Here is a 17,265-nt window from a genome sequence, read left to right on the forward strand (position 1 = left end):
CCAAAATGATGATTGTCGGTAACATGTTCAGCCTTACATTGTTCAAACCGGAGTCGGACACTGGTGGAGAGACTCAGGAAGAAGTTAAAAATTTTAGAATGCAACTGGATGTTTCTGAATGGAAAGTGGATAAATTTATGTAGTTGCTGTGGAGTTTTTCAACTCATCGGCTAGCATGTGTCGTAATGTTAATCTTTTGTGCAAATCCAGTGTTGAATTGACCCTCGTTTGTGAAGCAGTACGGTGTAAAATGACGGCATGGTAACAATACTCCACTACAACAACTCTTCCTCTTCTCTAAAGCAGCCCAGCATGGCCTCGCCCCCTTTGTTGCATGTTCTCGGGGGCGGGTTTATGTCAATTTTGGGGTTTGTGATGTCACCAACCCAGAAAGAAGCTCGTTGTAGACCCTACCAGCCATTTGTTGTAGTCCTTAAAAAGTGATTTTTGTCAAAAAAAATATCTCCCTTTGCATTGAACTTTGAGCATCGTAACTTTGCAGATGTTGTTTATGCTCAAACAGCAACATTACACACTAACTAAAGTTAAAAAAGTGAAATCATAATCAAGGACCCCTTTAAAGCAGGATGGATTCTGATTGGCTGTCAGTGTTTTTATCGTTCATCAGCTGAAAAAAATCGTTCTGAAAGTGAACAATATCTTTTCTCTGTGCCATTATCGTTATAGTTAGGGTGTGAATGATTTTTAGAGCTATATCTTTAACATTATCCTTAACGTTGTCGGCACAGAGAAACAATGTTGTTGGAATCATTTTTATAACAATTTTTTTCCAGCTGATGAACGATAAAAACATTGACAGCCAATCAGAATCCACCCTGCTTTAAAGAGCTCAAGCATTTAAAGTGACAGACAACAAAACTGCAACACGTGCTTAGAATAAAAGAACAATATGGTCAGCTGGTGGACGCTAATATAGTTATCGTTACAGTTATTGTTCTTGGTGTGAATGGGCCTTAACCCTAAAGTTAATTTTTTATTAGCCCTGTCACAGCTTAATATCATAATTTCAATAAATAGCTGAGTATATTGTGGTAGTATCAATTCCAGTGTACTTTGCAATAAATCATGTTACAGTATAACTGAAAAATATTATAAATCCTGTAAAAAGTATATTATTACAAATATAATAAAAAATAAATTAACCCATTGCATTTATTTTTAAATTTGACGTTTTGTGCCTGTTAGATTAAAAATATTATGGAGTTGAATGTCACAGGGTTGGAGATCAGTGCACAAATGTCTGAATGACCCAGAAAACAACACAAAACAGAGTGGTTATGGTTAATCAGGTAGTAACGTTTTAGCATCAGAACATTATGACAAACTTGTAATAAATAATCGTATAGATCAAATGGTGTTTTGTTCACTTTCGGCTGCTCGCCATGTTGTGGTTTGTTGTGCTGAATTAAACGTAATGTTATATCGTTCCTTTATGCACCACGTTATTTAGTAATTAGATGTAGCTGGTCCAGTTTCCATTCTTGAGAGGGAAAATGTTGTGTGCAAGAATTCGTAAGCGAAGATGCACTTTGAAACAAGGAACTTTTTCCTTTTTTTTCCTGCCACTTTCTCTTGCCTCTCAGGTGGCCATTCCTGTAGCGTCTGTGCGATTGGTGAAGAAACATAAGACAGCAGGTCTGGTTCCTAATGGCTTGGCTATCACCACAGACAGCAGTCAGAAGGTGCGTTTCCACTGGGTTCCAGGTCACTGACCGGCAGATTGAAATACAAAGCTTAGTCAGCGCATGCTGCACTGCTGTAAAACAGTGAAAATGCAAATGGATGCAACACTGAGACTCCAGTTCACAGTATGAATCTTTGACTTCAGTCAGCTTTTATACCTTTTTGTTTAGTGAACTGTTTGATTCTTGTTAGGTAAGTGCAAAGAACTGATCTGTGATCAGATGATATGGTCTGTATGAATTATTATTTTAGAGGTTTCTCTTTTACAGCTCATGAAACGCAATAGAGCTAAAGTTTTCTCAGATGTTTCTCCTAAAACGCCTTAGTGATAAATATAAATAGAATCAAACGAATGTCAAAATCATAGATCAGATAATTCAGTCTTGTAGAATTTGATGGAAAACATTCGAGTTACTGTTGAGGTTTGGTTGCAGACACTGGTGTCTTGGCCAATCTGAGCACAGTTTGTAACTTATTTGGTAGCCCTTTTGAAACTCTAGAGGAGAAACGTAATATTATTGCACTGAAAAAAAAAATGGCTTTGAAACAATTTTCAAATTGCTAGTAAATTTCACAAATACACTAATTTTAATCCCATTGCCATCTAGAAAATGTTGAAAAAGTGCAGATTCCAGATGACAATACTGCTCAGGAGATTTAATGGATTTTTTTTAAGTTCGTCTCAGATGTTTCTCCTGAAATTCCTTATCATAAAACATAAAAATAGAGACAAATGAGACAATTGTTGACATACTCTAACAAGAGTATAAACATTTAGTCCTGAAAGAATTTGATGAAAAATGTTTAATATTAAGATTTCTGTCTTTTGCTTTTTATAATATTGCTATTTTATTTTATTATTTATTTTTATCTCATTCATCTCTAGAGGAAATCCGCTGACATCTTGTGTGATTTTTCTTTCCATTGGGAGGATCAGTGGACTTGGCATCAGATTCTTTTCAGTTAAAACTTCAGTTAGCTCATATTACTGAGAGCAGTTTTATTAGACATTGCTTTGACGATTATTGCCTGTGAATAGTCTGTAATTCTATAGTTCTCAAAAGCGGTCATTAACTGCCTGTACCGTAAAAGCAGAACAAAACGACATTGTGAAAAATGAGTATTGTTGAGTTGAAGTGCACCTGGTAAAATCCTACATAGGCAGTTATTATTGCGACAACTATGCATTCAACATTGAATGGTGGTAAATTCTCTTTTTTCTGTTGTACAGGTAGATCTATTTTACACAACCTATATACTTTATTCATACATGGCATCTCCCATATAATGAACTAAAGTCAGCAAGAAATGGAAGTTGCGATAGTCTTTCCTTCCTATTGTTACGTATATCCGAGTGAATGGCTTCTCGAACAAGAACAAATGTAGGGCGGGGCTTGATTTTGTCCATCGGGGAATTGACTGGATTGTTGGGGTTTGCTATTGGTCGATCTCATGTGAGTGACAGGTTGCCCCGCCCTCACTTCAGTAAACATGTCATCAGAGAAGAGATGTCAAGAGGGAGGGGAAGATATTTTGATTAAAGATTAATGATGTGCACAGATAAATCATTTATAATAAATACTGCAATATTCCGTAAAAAATAAAAATGGTCAATTTGCATGAAGCTAATTGAAATATAACTTCCACTTCTATCCGCTGCCATTTGCAAACATCTTTTCAAATATTTTTCAGGTCAACACGCACCTTCTGAAGTTGGGTATCATTGAGAATTAATTTGGTCATTCATGTGCACAAAACATTTCAATATTTCCGACTCCACTTGAAGGTTGCATTTGTTTTGAATTAATCCATAAAGTCCCTGTCCCTCATGGGATCGGCTTTCACACGCTCTTAGTGTTCCCTAAAAATATGATCCTCTTCCTGGTAGTGAGATTATATGTGGCTACATAGTGAAATTAAACTAAAGTGGTTTCTCAATGCTCTGGTTATGTCCACTATCCCTCATCTCTGCTGAAAATACAGCTCAAATCAGTTTAAGGTGGTAAATGTGTCTTTAACATTCACAAAACATTTCCATTGCACTAAAGGTTCTTTATAGTGGGAAAAGGTTCTTTAGACTATTAAGCTGTTCTTCACACTAAGAAAAATAAATGGTTCACTGAAAGATTCTTTGGGAACTAAAAATGGTTCTTGGCAGCTGGTTTAGATGGTTGACCAGACGGTCAAGGGTAACGGGTTGTGCTGGAATAACCAGGTTTCACCAGCTTTTAGGTCATGAAAAAACTGTGTTTTGGAAAACAGTAGCTATTTTTTGAAGGTCCAAGACCATTAACCAGCACTGGACCTTATTGTTATTCCCACTGTTAACCATCTTGGACCAGTTTGAAACCAACTAAAATGTTTCAAAACACAGCTACCACCACCTATAGCTGGTTTTAGCTGGGTTTTCCAGCAGGAATGTTGCTTGACATGCCACATCCACAATGTATTATAATGTTTTGATATGTTTGTGTTCTCTCCATGCACAGTACGTGTTTGTGTCTCTACTGTCCAGAGATAGCGTCTACGATGTGTTGAGACGCATCTGCACACATCTACAGGTGAGAGTTTACGCAGTTCCTATGGGCTGAAACATTATGTATACAGCATTAGCCTAAAGACAAGTGTGTTGTGATCATGCTGCTGTCTGTCTTACAGGTCAATGGGAAGAAGATCCTCAGCCTCAAGCAGTACATGGAGGAGCCTAACTCTTTATCTCTGGTACGTTTGAGAGTCTAGATTGTTCTGGCTTCTGGAGAACATTTTACATTTTCTTGCATAATAACTGCATACTAATTACAGTGGTTCTAATTTCAATTCAAGTTTATTTGTATAGCACATTTAAAAACAACACATGTTGGCCAAAGTGCTTTACACACCAATACAATACATATTGTTTTAAAACAGCTTTACAGAAAATGTTTTTTTCAATGTTACGAGCATTCGAGCAAGAGATGAGTGTATCAAAGTAATGTGTAATACACAGATATAATATAACATGTGTTATGTGGTTAGTTAACATCATTTTAATCATGACAACTCTTGAAATAATTTTAGCATGTTATTGAATATGGCAGTGTTAATGTATTTGGTCTTGGCGAACTAGATCTGCTACAATGCTGTTGATTATTGCTGCTGCTGCAGAGCAGAGTATGGATGCTAATACTGCTAATAGATACACAGACACTGCTGTGAGCATGTAAGATATGCTGCTGCTGCATAAATAGACATACATAAATCCCAGGGCAGATCTAGGCAGGTGGAGCTGGGGAGGTGGAGGGTCTCAGAGGAGCTCTGATAGCACTGCAGGACCAGCTTACAGCAAACACTGAACCAGACTATTTAAATGTTGAGCATGCAATCTCATTGGCTGCAGGATCAGCAGAGGCCAATCAGCTGTTGATGACGTGATTGCTTGCAGATTGCATGTAAAGGACCTATCAGTCTGCGCCATCTAGAGTTTCATGACAGAACTAGATATGCATTCTGTTAAGCAGACACAACAAACATGTTAGGCAGCAATTACAACTTGTGCTCGTAATGATTACAATATAAGAATAATATTACAATATTAGGATAATGAGATGACGTCATCTGAAATCTTCACAATTGTCCTCATTGCCTGAAAACATTGCAAAGGCTGGATGCAAACTGGAGCTGTAGTTAGTCCAGGATGGGCATCCCGAGGTAGAAACAGGGAAGCAAAAGGAGAAGCATTAGCAAAAGTTGATCATGTGTATTTGGTATTCTTTCATCAGATATAATTATAGTACAAGTTTATGAGAAGCATTATGTGAATGCTTGGCTAAACATATGTATTCATGTATGAAGGGGAACAGTTTTGCGCCACTTTTGCATATGGTATTTCAATGCAAAAACCCTTAACCATTCGTTAACTACCTGATAACTCAGCACTGTGGCTTGTGTCTTGTGCGTTTTTCCTATTTAAATTAGTCTCATTAAAGGATTAGTTCACTTTAGAATTAAAAGTTCCTGATAATTTACTTACCCCCATGTCATCCAAGATGTTTATGTCTTTCTTTCTTCAGTTGAAAAGAAATTATGGTTTTTGAGGAAAACATACCAGGATTTTTCTCCATATAGTGGATTTCAGTGGCTACCAACAGGTTGAAGGTCCAAATGGTTTCAGTGCAGCTTCAAAGGGCTCTACACGATCCCAGACTAGGAATAAGGGTCTCATCTAGCGAAATGATTATTTTTTTTTTTTAGAAAATGACCAAAGTATATACTTTTTAACCACAAATGCTCGTCTTGTACTAGCTCTGAGATGCACAACGCATGACGTAATCACGTTGGAAAGGTCACGCGTGACGTAGGCAGAAGTACCGCGGTAGGGCGAAAAACTCCATCTCATTTTCTCAACTTTAAAATTGTCCGACATCGTTGTTTTACCTTTTTTTTTTTTTTTTTTGTAAAGGATGTTTGACTTAGTCTTTGTGCGTCCACTTTGTAAACACTTCCGCCTACGTCACGCGTGATTACGTAATGCGTGGTACATCACAGAGCTAGTGCAAGATGAGCATTTGTGGTTTAAAAATATATAATTTCTTTTTTTTTTTTTTAGAAAATGACCGATTGTTTTACTAGATAAGACCCTTATTCCTTGTCTGGGATCATGTAGAGCCCTTTGAAGCTGCTCTGAAACTGACATTTGGACCTTCAACCCGTTGGTAGCCACTGAAATCCACTATATAGAGAAAAATCCTGGAATGTTTTCTTCAAAAACCTTAATTTCTTTTCGACTGAAGAAAGAACTTAGATGACATGAAGGGGAGTAAATTATCAGGAAATTTGAATTCTGAAGTGAACTAATCCTTTACAGAATGTCATTCGCAATATTACCGCCCAATGAATGCAGGCAGTAAATGATTGTTTATATAAAAGGGATGTATGCATTTTCATTGGCCATAATTCATTCTTAGTGAATCTTAGTGTGTCCTGTACTTCCATTTGCTGGTGTAGGATGAGTTCCCCGTCCCTGAAGTTTTCCCTGTACCAGATGAGTTTCCTCCGGTGCTGAAGTGGAGGAGGAAGCCATCAGTAGCATCTGTGGCTTCTTCTCTACCTGACTTACTGGGAAACTCCACCAGCAGCCTGAGTGCCGTAGACGCCCCCTTCCAGACAGACAAACCTCTGGAGGGTGAGTGACTGACCAACAAAAGTATTTACATATTTGATACTATGGACCATGGTATCATGGTATTCTGTAAAGTACCTGGGAGTAGTTTGTAAATATCATGTAGATATGAATATGATAATCTGATATGCCAAGTACCATGGTATTGACACACAACTTTTTTCAAAAGGGCTAACGATGGGTTAGAAGTCATCAATATTGCATATTTTAGACCTGTTTTGCTTATAAAGGTCTTTAGTAAATAGTAGATTAAAGGTCAAAGGGTGCTTTACATACAGGTGCTGGTCATATAATTAGAATATCATCAAAAAGTTAATTTATTTCACTAATTCCATTCAAAAAGTGAAACTTGTATATTATATTCATTCATTACACACAGACTGATATATTTCAAATGTTTATTTCTTTTAATTTTGATGATTATAACTGACAACTAAGGAAAATCCCAAATTCAGTATCTCAGAAAATTAGAATATTGTGAAAAGGTTCAATATTGAAGACACCTGGTGCCACACTCTAATCAGCTAATTAACTCAAAACACCTGCAAAGGCCTTTAAATGGTCTCTCAGTCTAGTTCTGTAGGCTACACAATCATGGGGAAGACTGCTGACTTGACAGTTGTCCAAAAGACGACCATTGACACCTTGCACAAGGAGGGCAAGACTCAAAAGGTCATTGCAAAAGAGGATGGCTGTTCACAGAGCTCTGTGTCCAAGCACATTAATAGAGAGGCGAAGGGAAGGAAAAGATGTGGTAGAAAAAAGTGTACAAGCAATAGGGATAACCGCAACCTGGAGAGGATTGTGAAACAAAACCCATTCAAAAATGTGGGGGAGATTCACAAAGAGTGGACTGCAGCTGGAGTCAGTGCTTCAAGAACCACTACGCACAGACGTATGCAAGACATGGGTTTCAGCTGTCGCATTCCTTGTGTCAAGCCACTCTTGAACAACAGACAGCGTCAGAAGCGTCTCGCCTTGGCTAAAGACAAAAAGGACTGAACTTTGGACCACTCAGCAGCAGTCATGTTCTCTGATGAAAGTAAATTTTGCATTTCCTTTGGAAATCAGGGTCCCAGAGTCTGGAGGAAGAGAGGAGAGGCACACAATCCACGTTGCTTGAGGTCCAGTGTAAAGTTTCCACAGTCAGTGATGGTTTGGGGTGTCATGTCATCTGCTGGTGTTGGTCCACTGTGTTTTCTGAGGTCCAAGGTCAACGCATACCAGGAAGTTTTAGAGCACTTTATGCTTCCTGCTGCTGACCAACTTTATGGAGATGCAGATTTCATTTTCCAACAGGACTTGGCACCTGCACACAGTGCCAAAGCTACCAGTACCTGGTTTAAGGACCATGGTATCTTAATTTCTTAATTGGCCAGCAAACTCGCCTGACCTTAACCCAATAGAAAATCTATGGGGTATTGTGAAGAGGAAGATGCGATATGCCAGACCCAACAATGCAGAAGAGCTGAAGGCCACTATCAGAGCAACCTGGGCTCTAATAACACCTGAGCAGTGCCACAGACTGATCGACTCCATGCCACGCCGCATTGCTGCAGTAATTCAGGCAAAAGGAGCCCCAACTAAGTATTGAGTGCTGTACATGCTCATACTTTTCATGTTCATACTTTTCAGTTGGCCAAGATTTCTAAAAATCCTTTCTTTGTATTGTATTAAGTAATATTCTAATTTTCTGAGATACTGAATTTGGGATTTTCCTTAGTTGTCAGTTATAATAAGAAATAAACATTTGAAATATATCAGTCTGTGTGTAATGAATGAATATAATATACAAGTTTCACTTTTTGAATGGAATTAGTGAAATAAATCAACTTTTTGATGATATTCTAATTATATGACCAGCACCTGTATATCACGTTATCAGTGTTTGGGGTTATGTATAAAGTTTTGTGTGTTCTGTAATCAGATTATTTTAAAAGTAATTCCTTATTGAATGGAACATGAGTAAAATCTTAGAAAGTCATTGAAAAGTCAATAGTGAAATAAATCATTTTGATCTGCTCTAGAATATTTCAGATAGATATTGCTCTTTCTGAGCTTTTAAGTAAAAGCTGCATGATGACTGTCTGTCAGCTGATCTGTATAATGCTTTAAATCTATTCATTCAGAAGATTGGTGCTTGACTGCAGAAATCTCTACAAAGTGATTTTAAAATAAAATCTCTGGTAATCATGAACAACTGGAAAGGTCATGGAGAAGTCAGAGAAATTCATTGCTTTTCAAAATAACTGGCATAAAATTACTTACTAAGTAACATGTAACATTTTATTTATTATTGACAATTGAAAACATCCTCCATTCCACACACTCATATACTGTTTGTACCACGGCTATGTTTGGAACAGAATTATACTACCATAGCACTCATATTATTTTTGCAATGTGTATACTGTGCACCGTATGCAAACTTTCTGTATGCATGTTATACCTACATGATCTGCTGCATTTACCAAAATGTGCAGTACACAACCGTAACTTACTGTATGCAATACTGTGGTGAGAAATCAACCTTGATGTCTTTCTTTTTTTTTTTTTTTGTTATGTTTTTATTTTGGCATTAAGACAACATAGAACAGTACAAAAAGACAATGACAAGAAAGAGAGAAAAAAAAAAAAACATTTTTGAATGATTTTACAACCTTGAATTACATCAGTTCCTTCAGTTTTATACATATTTTCTATAATGTTATACATTTCTAGGCCAGTGGACAAGGGCAATATGGTGATCATGTGAGTAATAAATGGATCAAACCTTTAAACTGTTATCCTTGACATTTGATAAATATTTAAGAAAGGGTTCCCAGGTGGCCTCGAAGCCAGCAATGTTACCAGAGAGGCTGTCTCTGAGTTTCTCCAAATGCAAAGTGGTGGAAAGTTCAGAGAGCCAAGATATAAAAAGTGGTTTTGATGCCTTTTTCCATAGACAAAGGATGATTTTTTTAGCTACCACCATTCCATATTGGACAGCTTTTTGAATTTGATGGCTGATGCCATGAAGATAGTCAGTCCAGCCGAAAACAGCAATTACTGGGTCAGGGGAGAGATCACAAGAATATGCCTCAACCTTGATGTTTTTCTTATGAGATTTCAGACATTAGACATCAAAACAATTGAAAACAATCGAAGACAACTGAACACAAACTGAATTATGAATAAGTGTATAAATAAGTGTATTTATTTCCAAGATAAATAATTGGATGGCACTTTCTGAAATAAACGTAACGTAATGAAATCATGTGACAGCAGTGTAACATACTGCCAACTGATGAGAGAAAAAGTCATTTTTTTGTGCTGCTCAGCTGCTGAGGGTGAAGCCAGGTAAAATTCTATTGTGGGAAACGCATTAGACATGAGCAGATTAATTTCTCAGAGCAGACTGGCAGTTAATGTCCCCATTTGATGAAATGTTTCTAGGATGGAATGAAAAAATGTCCATTATATGATTTTATATTATTCAGGAATAAGCTGATCACTTCTCTTTGACGTCAGATCTCAGCTCATGTTGTGAGTGTGTGTGGATGTGAGGCAGGACTTGGATCCATTATGCAATATGGGATTAAGCCCAGAAGGAGATTTTAGAATGTAGAGATGAAACATTAAAATATCAGCCTCTGCCTAAGACTAATTGATGTAATACTTTTAAATGCTTGTTTGTATAATGTTAAAAGCTATTTTTGGACTTTATGGGTTATGGTTTGTTCACATATACAGTTGCAACAAAAAGTATGTGAACCACTTCCAGAATCTGTGAAAAAATTTTTATTTAGTACTGTCCTGAGTAAGATATTTTACATAAAAGATGTTTACATATAATCAACAAGACAAAAAAAAATAGCTGAATTTATTAAAATAACCCCATTCAAAAGTTTGTGAACCCTTGATTCTTAATACTGTGTGTGGTTACCTGGATGATCTACGACTGTTTTTTTGGTTTGTGATGGTTGTTCATGAGTCTCTTGTTTGTCCTGAGCAGTTAAACTGAGCTCTGTTCTTCAGAAAAATCCTCCAGGTCCTGCAGATTCTTCAGTTTTCCAGCATTTTTTGCATATTTGAACCCTTTACAGCAGTGACTGAATGATTTTGAGATCCGTCTTTTCACACTGAGGACAACTGAGGGACTCAAACACAACTATTAAAAAAGGTTCAAACATTCACTGATGCTCCAGAAGGAAACACGATGCATTAAGAGCCGGGGGTGAAAACTTTTGAACAGGTTGAAGATGTACAAATTTTTCTTATTTCGTATAAATATCAATTTTTTTCATTTAGTACTGCCCTTCGGAAGCAACAGAAGATACTTAGATGTTTCCCAGAAGACAAATTAAGTACAATTTACCATGATCTTCAAATTCAAAAAGTTTTCACTCTCGGCTCTTCGTGTTTCCTTCTGGAGCATCAGTGAATGTTTGAACCTTTTTTAAAAGTTGTGTTTGAGTCCCTCAGTTGTCCTCAGTGTGAAAAGACGGATCTCAAAATCATTCAGTCACTGCTGGAAAGGGTTCAAATATGCAAAAAATGTTGGAAAACTGAAGAATCTGCAGGACCTGGAGATTTTTTCTGAAGAACAGAGCTCAGTTTAACTGCTCAGGACAAACAAGGGACTCATGAACAACCATCACAAAACAAAAAAAACAGTCGTAGATCATCCAGGTAACCACACACAGTATTAAGAATCAATGGTTCACAAACTTTTGAATGTGGTAATTTTAATAAATTCAGCTATTTTTTTGTCTTACGGATTATATGTAAACATCTTTTATGTAAAATATCTTACTTGGGACAGTACTAAATGAAAAATAACATGTCATTTTGTATTATCTCCTTTATTTTGTTCAAATTATTCACATTTTCACAGATTCTGCAAGTGGTTCACATACTTTTTCTTGCAAATGTACTATGGATATATATATATATTTTTTTTTCAACATACAGCATTTCACCAAATATCCCATGTAGTCTCTCAATTAAAGGTCCCAATATATTCAAGACTGAAATGGTGTGAACTGGCATTTTGAACAAAATCAATTTTTGAGGAGTTTGAAACGGCTTGCCAAGTGAACTTTCTGGAAAAGATTGCTCTGGCTAGTAAACACCTTCGAACTACCATGTAATAGATTGATGTAATAGGTGGGTGTGGCTCTGAGGCCCCGCCTTCCTTGATGTGGAAATCTTCTCTGGTTCATTTCTGCTGTTCAGTCCGTCGAGGTCAGACGCAAGTAAAAACATGAACACACTGGACAGCCGCTTTATAGTAGAAGCAAAAGTTGTAATTCTAATTGAACGAGACACTGACACTGTTCTTCCATGTTTAATACTGTAAAGCTGCTTGCTTTTAAGCAATCTATTGTATAAATAAAGGTGACGCGATTTGACTTGGAGTGCTGAATTTCAGAGCTGGTGAAAACATATCCACATCGCCATGATCAGATGCTTTCTTTACTGCTGTTTTCTCACTGCTGTCATTTTTGTTGTTTATTTTGTTATTGAAAGGAAAGCGCGGAGTACATATATACATATTCATCTAAGCGTCGCTCTCAGCAGTGTGGGCAGCGTCAGGATGTTTGTTAACAGCATGTATTTCGAACTTCTTTTTACCCCTAAGCGAAATAACTCCGCTGTGAGTATATCGGGGCCTTAATATGAGATCTATATTAATTTATCGATGAATGAAAAGACACAAAATAGTGTCTTTAATCCATGTAGTACGCTTCCTCATCCTGTGATACTGCTCTGTCTGCTACAGATCAAGGTCTGGAAACAAAGAAGATCCTCCTTACAGAGACGATACCAGAACTGGGCCAGATGGAGTACCAGCTACTGAAATTCTTCATCCTGCTGTGAGTTTGGCTGGACATCCTTGCTATGTGTCCATGCATTTTTTTCTTACTCGCAGCTATATAAATGCTGTCCTTTTTTGTTCACCCAGAAAGCACCTCAAAATCAAACGATTGCTCAAACAAAGAATTTGTTTGTTGTAGTGCTGTCACAGAGCTTCAATGCTGCCTTCACGTGCTATTGGAATTATCGAGTTCCGTAGTTAAAAATTGGACATGAACACCATCTCAAGTCATATTTACCACTACAAAGCTTGTTGATAATTTTGATATCTAACTTCTCAAAAAGGGTGGGACAAAACTTTAAACATGGTGGGTGCGGGATGACATGTCTAGCCTATCACTTTTATTTTATTTTTCCGTGTTTTATCCAAAATATTCAGAAACTTGTTAACTATATCATGAACAATATGATATATTCCGATTGTCAAATATGTGTAAGTGAATGTGTTTGCCGTTTAAAAACTTTATTATGCTCATTCAGAGAATTGGATCTTTGGATTAAAATCACGTAAATTCACCCATTTCTCCCAAAATACATAAAAGTAAGTTGGCGTTGAACTAGGAGAAGAATAGAGTGAACTTTATAGTTACCTACGTTTAGGCTATAAGGGGGTCAAATTGAATCTGAGATGGCACAAATCAGATTCGAGGGGTCCCCCTCGGTTGAAATTGCATTCGGTTTAGATCGCTTTCCGCGTTTAAATCCCATTCCGGGATTGGAGGGGTGGGTCCTTCAGATCAGATTTACAGGCCTTGATGCCGGACCTGTAAATAGGCAAGGACAAACCTGATTACTGTTCTTTCCGACAACAAAGTACTTGAATGCGACAAGCTCATAATCACGACTTCAGAAGTGGGATTTAGAAAATTTTCCGATAGCACGTGAAGGCAGCATAACATGCACATACACATTGAAAACAGAGACAAGTTTGTGATCAGAATGTTCTCCGATCTGTGTGTCCTGGTACAGAGGTATTAGAGATCGCATTGTGATCAGATCTCAGTGTAATGTACACGCAGTCTAGCCATCGTATCTGCATTCACAGGTCAACGTCACGAGAATCGCTGGGTGTTTTTGCGAGACAATCGATGGCGGAGTAGAACGCATATAGATGAAAGTTTGGTTTCTCACCTGAAAGCTGCACAACCATTCATTGTCAATAAAGGATGCACAATTTTCCAACCACATCTGGCAATGATTTCAAACCCATAGGTATCTTTTTACCGTTTTGATTGCGCATCTATGCAGGAAACAGAGATCTGATCAGTTATCCAGATACAGAAGCCACTTGATTTTGCCAAGTGTAAACGGGCCGTGTTTTGATTGGCTGATGATCCGATCTGCTTGATACTGCTGTATCATTTTTAAGACACCTAATTTAATAGTATCTGTCATTTTCATTTTTACACAAAAAATCACTTATAGCACCTTTCAGTTTGAGTATGGGCACCGTGTCAAAATGATTGAAAACATGCTTTGAAAATTATATAAGGATATAATCATACTTAGTCAGTCAACTTTTTTCTTGGCTTTATAAATAGAACAAATCAAGACGCAGGGGAGATTTTCTCATTATTTTGTCGCACAAACTTGCATGTGTTTGCCAGTCCACCTGTTCCAGTAATCCGTCCCTGATTTGTGTAGCTGATGTGGTGCAGCAGGGATAAACTCACTGGAACTGAACTGTCACGTGTGTAAACTGGCTCCAGTGGGTCATGCAGTGCCACGTGCACATGCCAGTGATGGAGTTTTCTTTTTCAGGATAATACTTCGTATAAAAGAGATGTTAGCACAAGAAATATAGAACAAGAACATTAGCACATGTTAGCATGTTAGCACAAGAATTTGTTGTTTAAAACAACAATCTCAACAGAATTAGAAGATGACATCCTGGGAACCGCAAATAATAATGAATCAACAGATTCATGCCATCAAATACTATTAAACTATTTTCTTTTATGTGTCTTTGTATGTGTATATTATATAAACAACAAAATATAAGAAAATACATTAAAAAAAATATTCAATATAAAAATACTAATAATGAAAAAATACAAATATAATACAAAAATCAATAAAAAAATGAATAATATAATAAATTATTATTATTATTAATAATATTAATACTAATATATTAAATAATATAAAATGATAATAAAATACAATTAAACAATAAAATAATATTAATGTATTAAAATAATAAAATAATAAAAAGCATATGCCTATTTCATCAGCTCTACAGTTGAGAATTAATAATAATAATAAATGTAATAAATTAATAATAACAAATAAAATATTCATTATTAATAATGAATAATTAATGATTAGTTATGAAATTATCATCATAAAATAATAAAAATGAAATAATATAATAATATATTAAAATAATAAAAAACAAGCATATGTCTATGCTTATAAATATTAAATTAATAATAATAATAAATTAATAAATTATCATTATCATAAGATAATAAAATTAAATATTAATTTATTACTAATATATTAAAATAATAAAATCAAGCATATGCCTGTCATCTGCTCTTCAGTTGATAATTAATAAATTAATACTAATTAATAAATAATCATTTATTTTTATTAATAGTAATTAATAATACTACTAATAATATATTAAATATATAAAATTAGAATAATAAAATACAATTAAGTAATAATAATATAATAATATATTAAAATAATAATAAAAAAGCGTATGCCTATGTCCTTTGCTCTTCATAATAAATTTAATAAATTTATAATAAATTATTATTATCATAAAATAATCAAATTAAATAATAATATAATAATATATTAAAATAATATAAAATTGATATGCCTATGTCCTCTGCTCTTCAGTTGAGAATTAATAATAAATTAATAAAAATATTATTAATACTAATTAAATAAGGATTAGGGTTAGGTTATGGTTAATATGAAATAATAATAATAATAATAATAATAATAAAACAGTACAATTAAATAATAATATAACAATAATATATTAAAATATTAATAATAAAAATCATCTGCACTCTTCAGGTGAGAATTCCAAATCTCAATCTCTTTGGCATTATAATATTTAGGTATACATTTTTTCAGAAATATAATATGAATATAAAATTGTCTGAATTTACTGTGGTTTAAATTTAAATGAAAAAGTGTTTTTATTTTATTTTATTTATGTGAGCTTCTGAGGTGACTTTATGATCATATCTAATAGATATGTGTTTCCATTAGATATGAATGACAAAAAAAAAAAAAAAAAAAAAACCTTTTAGCTCACAACACTGCCATCTTGTGTCCAGCTGAACATGCACAAGTCTCTCCATGAGCTCATCGCTCTAATTAGCTTCAAGGGATTCACAGTGAGCTGTAGTCTTCTGGTCTTCGATTTCCATTTGAGAATCAACCAGTTCATGTACATCTGACTTCTGTCCCGCAGCATTATCCTGCTCATCCTGTCGTCGTGTTACCTGGCCTTTCGTGTCTGCAGCCTGGAGCAGCAGCTCTCTTTCCTCAGCAACAACCCTGCACTGACTCTCAGAGAGAGGTAAATGTAATTCCACACTCTCTTACATCATTCACGCCGGTCTTACAGCTCATTTACCAGCGCTGTCTGTCTGCCCACACAGGTAACTACTGACGGTCACCACTGCACTTCACAGGAAAGTCGTCCAACGCCGGCGCTCTCTCTCTCTCTCTCTCTCTCTCTCTCTCTCTCTCTGGTCACCTTGCAACTATGCAAACAAACTCTCTTATGTATTGATGCAAAGTCTTTCTTGGATTGTGTTGACAATGAGCCTGAAGACTGGAAGTGTTCTCAAATAGTCATTGTGTGTTACTGGACCTAAAAGACGAAAGGACCTGACCGGCCTACACAGGATGTAGACTGCAAGCCCTGTGTACATTATAAACATAATGAAGGGCTGTTTCCCCCACACAAACTCTTTTTGTGGTCACTCGTCACCTAATAAGGGCAAATGTATCAACCGCTGTACAGTCAAATGACTTTCAATAGGTTATAAATCTCTTGAATATGTATAGCTCAGGATCTAATGCAGTATATTTAGATAAGATTATTTTATTTATTTATATGCAAGCCACTTGCCATGTCCTAGCACTTCCAATAGGATTTAGCTGACCTGAAAATCTCTATTATGTACAGTATGCATACGGTTTAAACAGGTTGTATGATCAGTCTTACTGCGTTTACACCTGGGGAGAATGTTTATGGCATAATGAATGTTTACTCAAGTAAATCCAGAAGCTGTAGAATTCATGGACAATAAAATTGTGCATTTTCATGTACTGTCCTAAGGTTATCATTGTGCTGTTGTTGTTTCCTAAAGCATATTATGCAGATTTGATATGCTTACCCTATATATATATATATATATATATATATTTTTTTTTTTTTTTTTTTTTTTTTTAATGGAACAGTTTAATAAATCTTTAGACAAAGTATTAAATTTTAAATTTTTCAAATTTAATTTTTTTTTTGATTACTTAGGCTCATATAGTATGATTATGGAATTCAAACTCGAGGA

General features: G+C 35.6%; 1 protein-coding gene across 4 annotated transcripts in view; it reads left to right on the forward strand.

The window, feature by feature from the left end:
• Positions 1-17,040, forward strand: part of gramd2aa (GRAM domain containing 2Aa) — a 38,557-nt gene extending 21,517 nt beyond the window's left edge. Inside the window, exons 6-12 of one of the 4 annotated variants that reach the window (XM_051900855.1) lie at positions 1,605-1,703; positions 4,194-4,265; positions 4,363-4,425; positions 6,688-6,865; positions 12,627-12,720; positions 16,161-16,268; positions 16,351-17,040. In XM_051900855.1, coding sequence (XP_051756815.1) covers positions 1,605-1,703; positions 4,194-4,265; positions 4,363-4,425; positions 6,688-6,865; positions 12,627-12,720; positions 16,161-16,268; positions 16,351-16,354 — 618 coding nt within the window. In that variant the 3' untranslated portion in view covers positions 16,355-17,040. Of the gene's footprint in view, positions 1-1,604; positions 1,704-4,193; positions 4,266-4,362; positions 4,426-6,687; positions 6,866-12,626; positions 12,721-16,160; positions 16,273-16,350 lie in introns of those variants that run through there. The other 3 variants (XM_051900858.1, XM_051900857.1, XM_051900856.1) reach the window with 3 other exon arrangements.
• The last annotated feature ends 225 nt before the right edge of the window (positions 17,041-17,265 follow it).

Source organism: Ctenopharyngodon idella, chromosome 7, assembly GCF_019924925.1.
Source record: "Ctenopharyngodon idella isolate HZGC_01 chromosome 7, HZGC01, whole genome shotgun sequence".
Taxonomy (NCBI): Eukaryota; Metazoa; Chordata; class Actinopteri; order Cypriniformes; family Xenocyprididae; genus Ctenopharyngodon; species Ctenopharyngodon idella.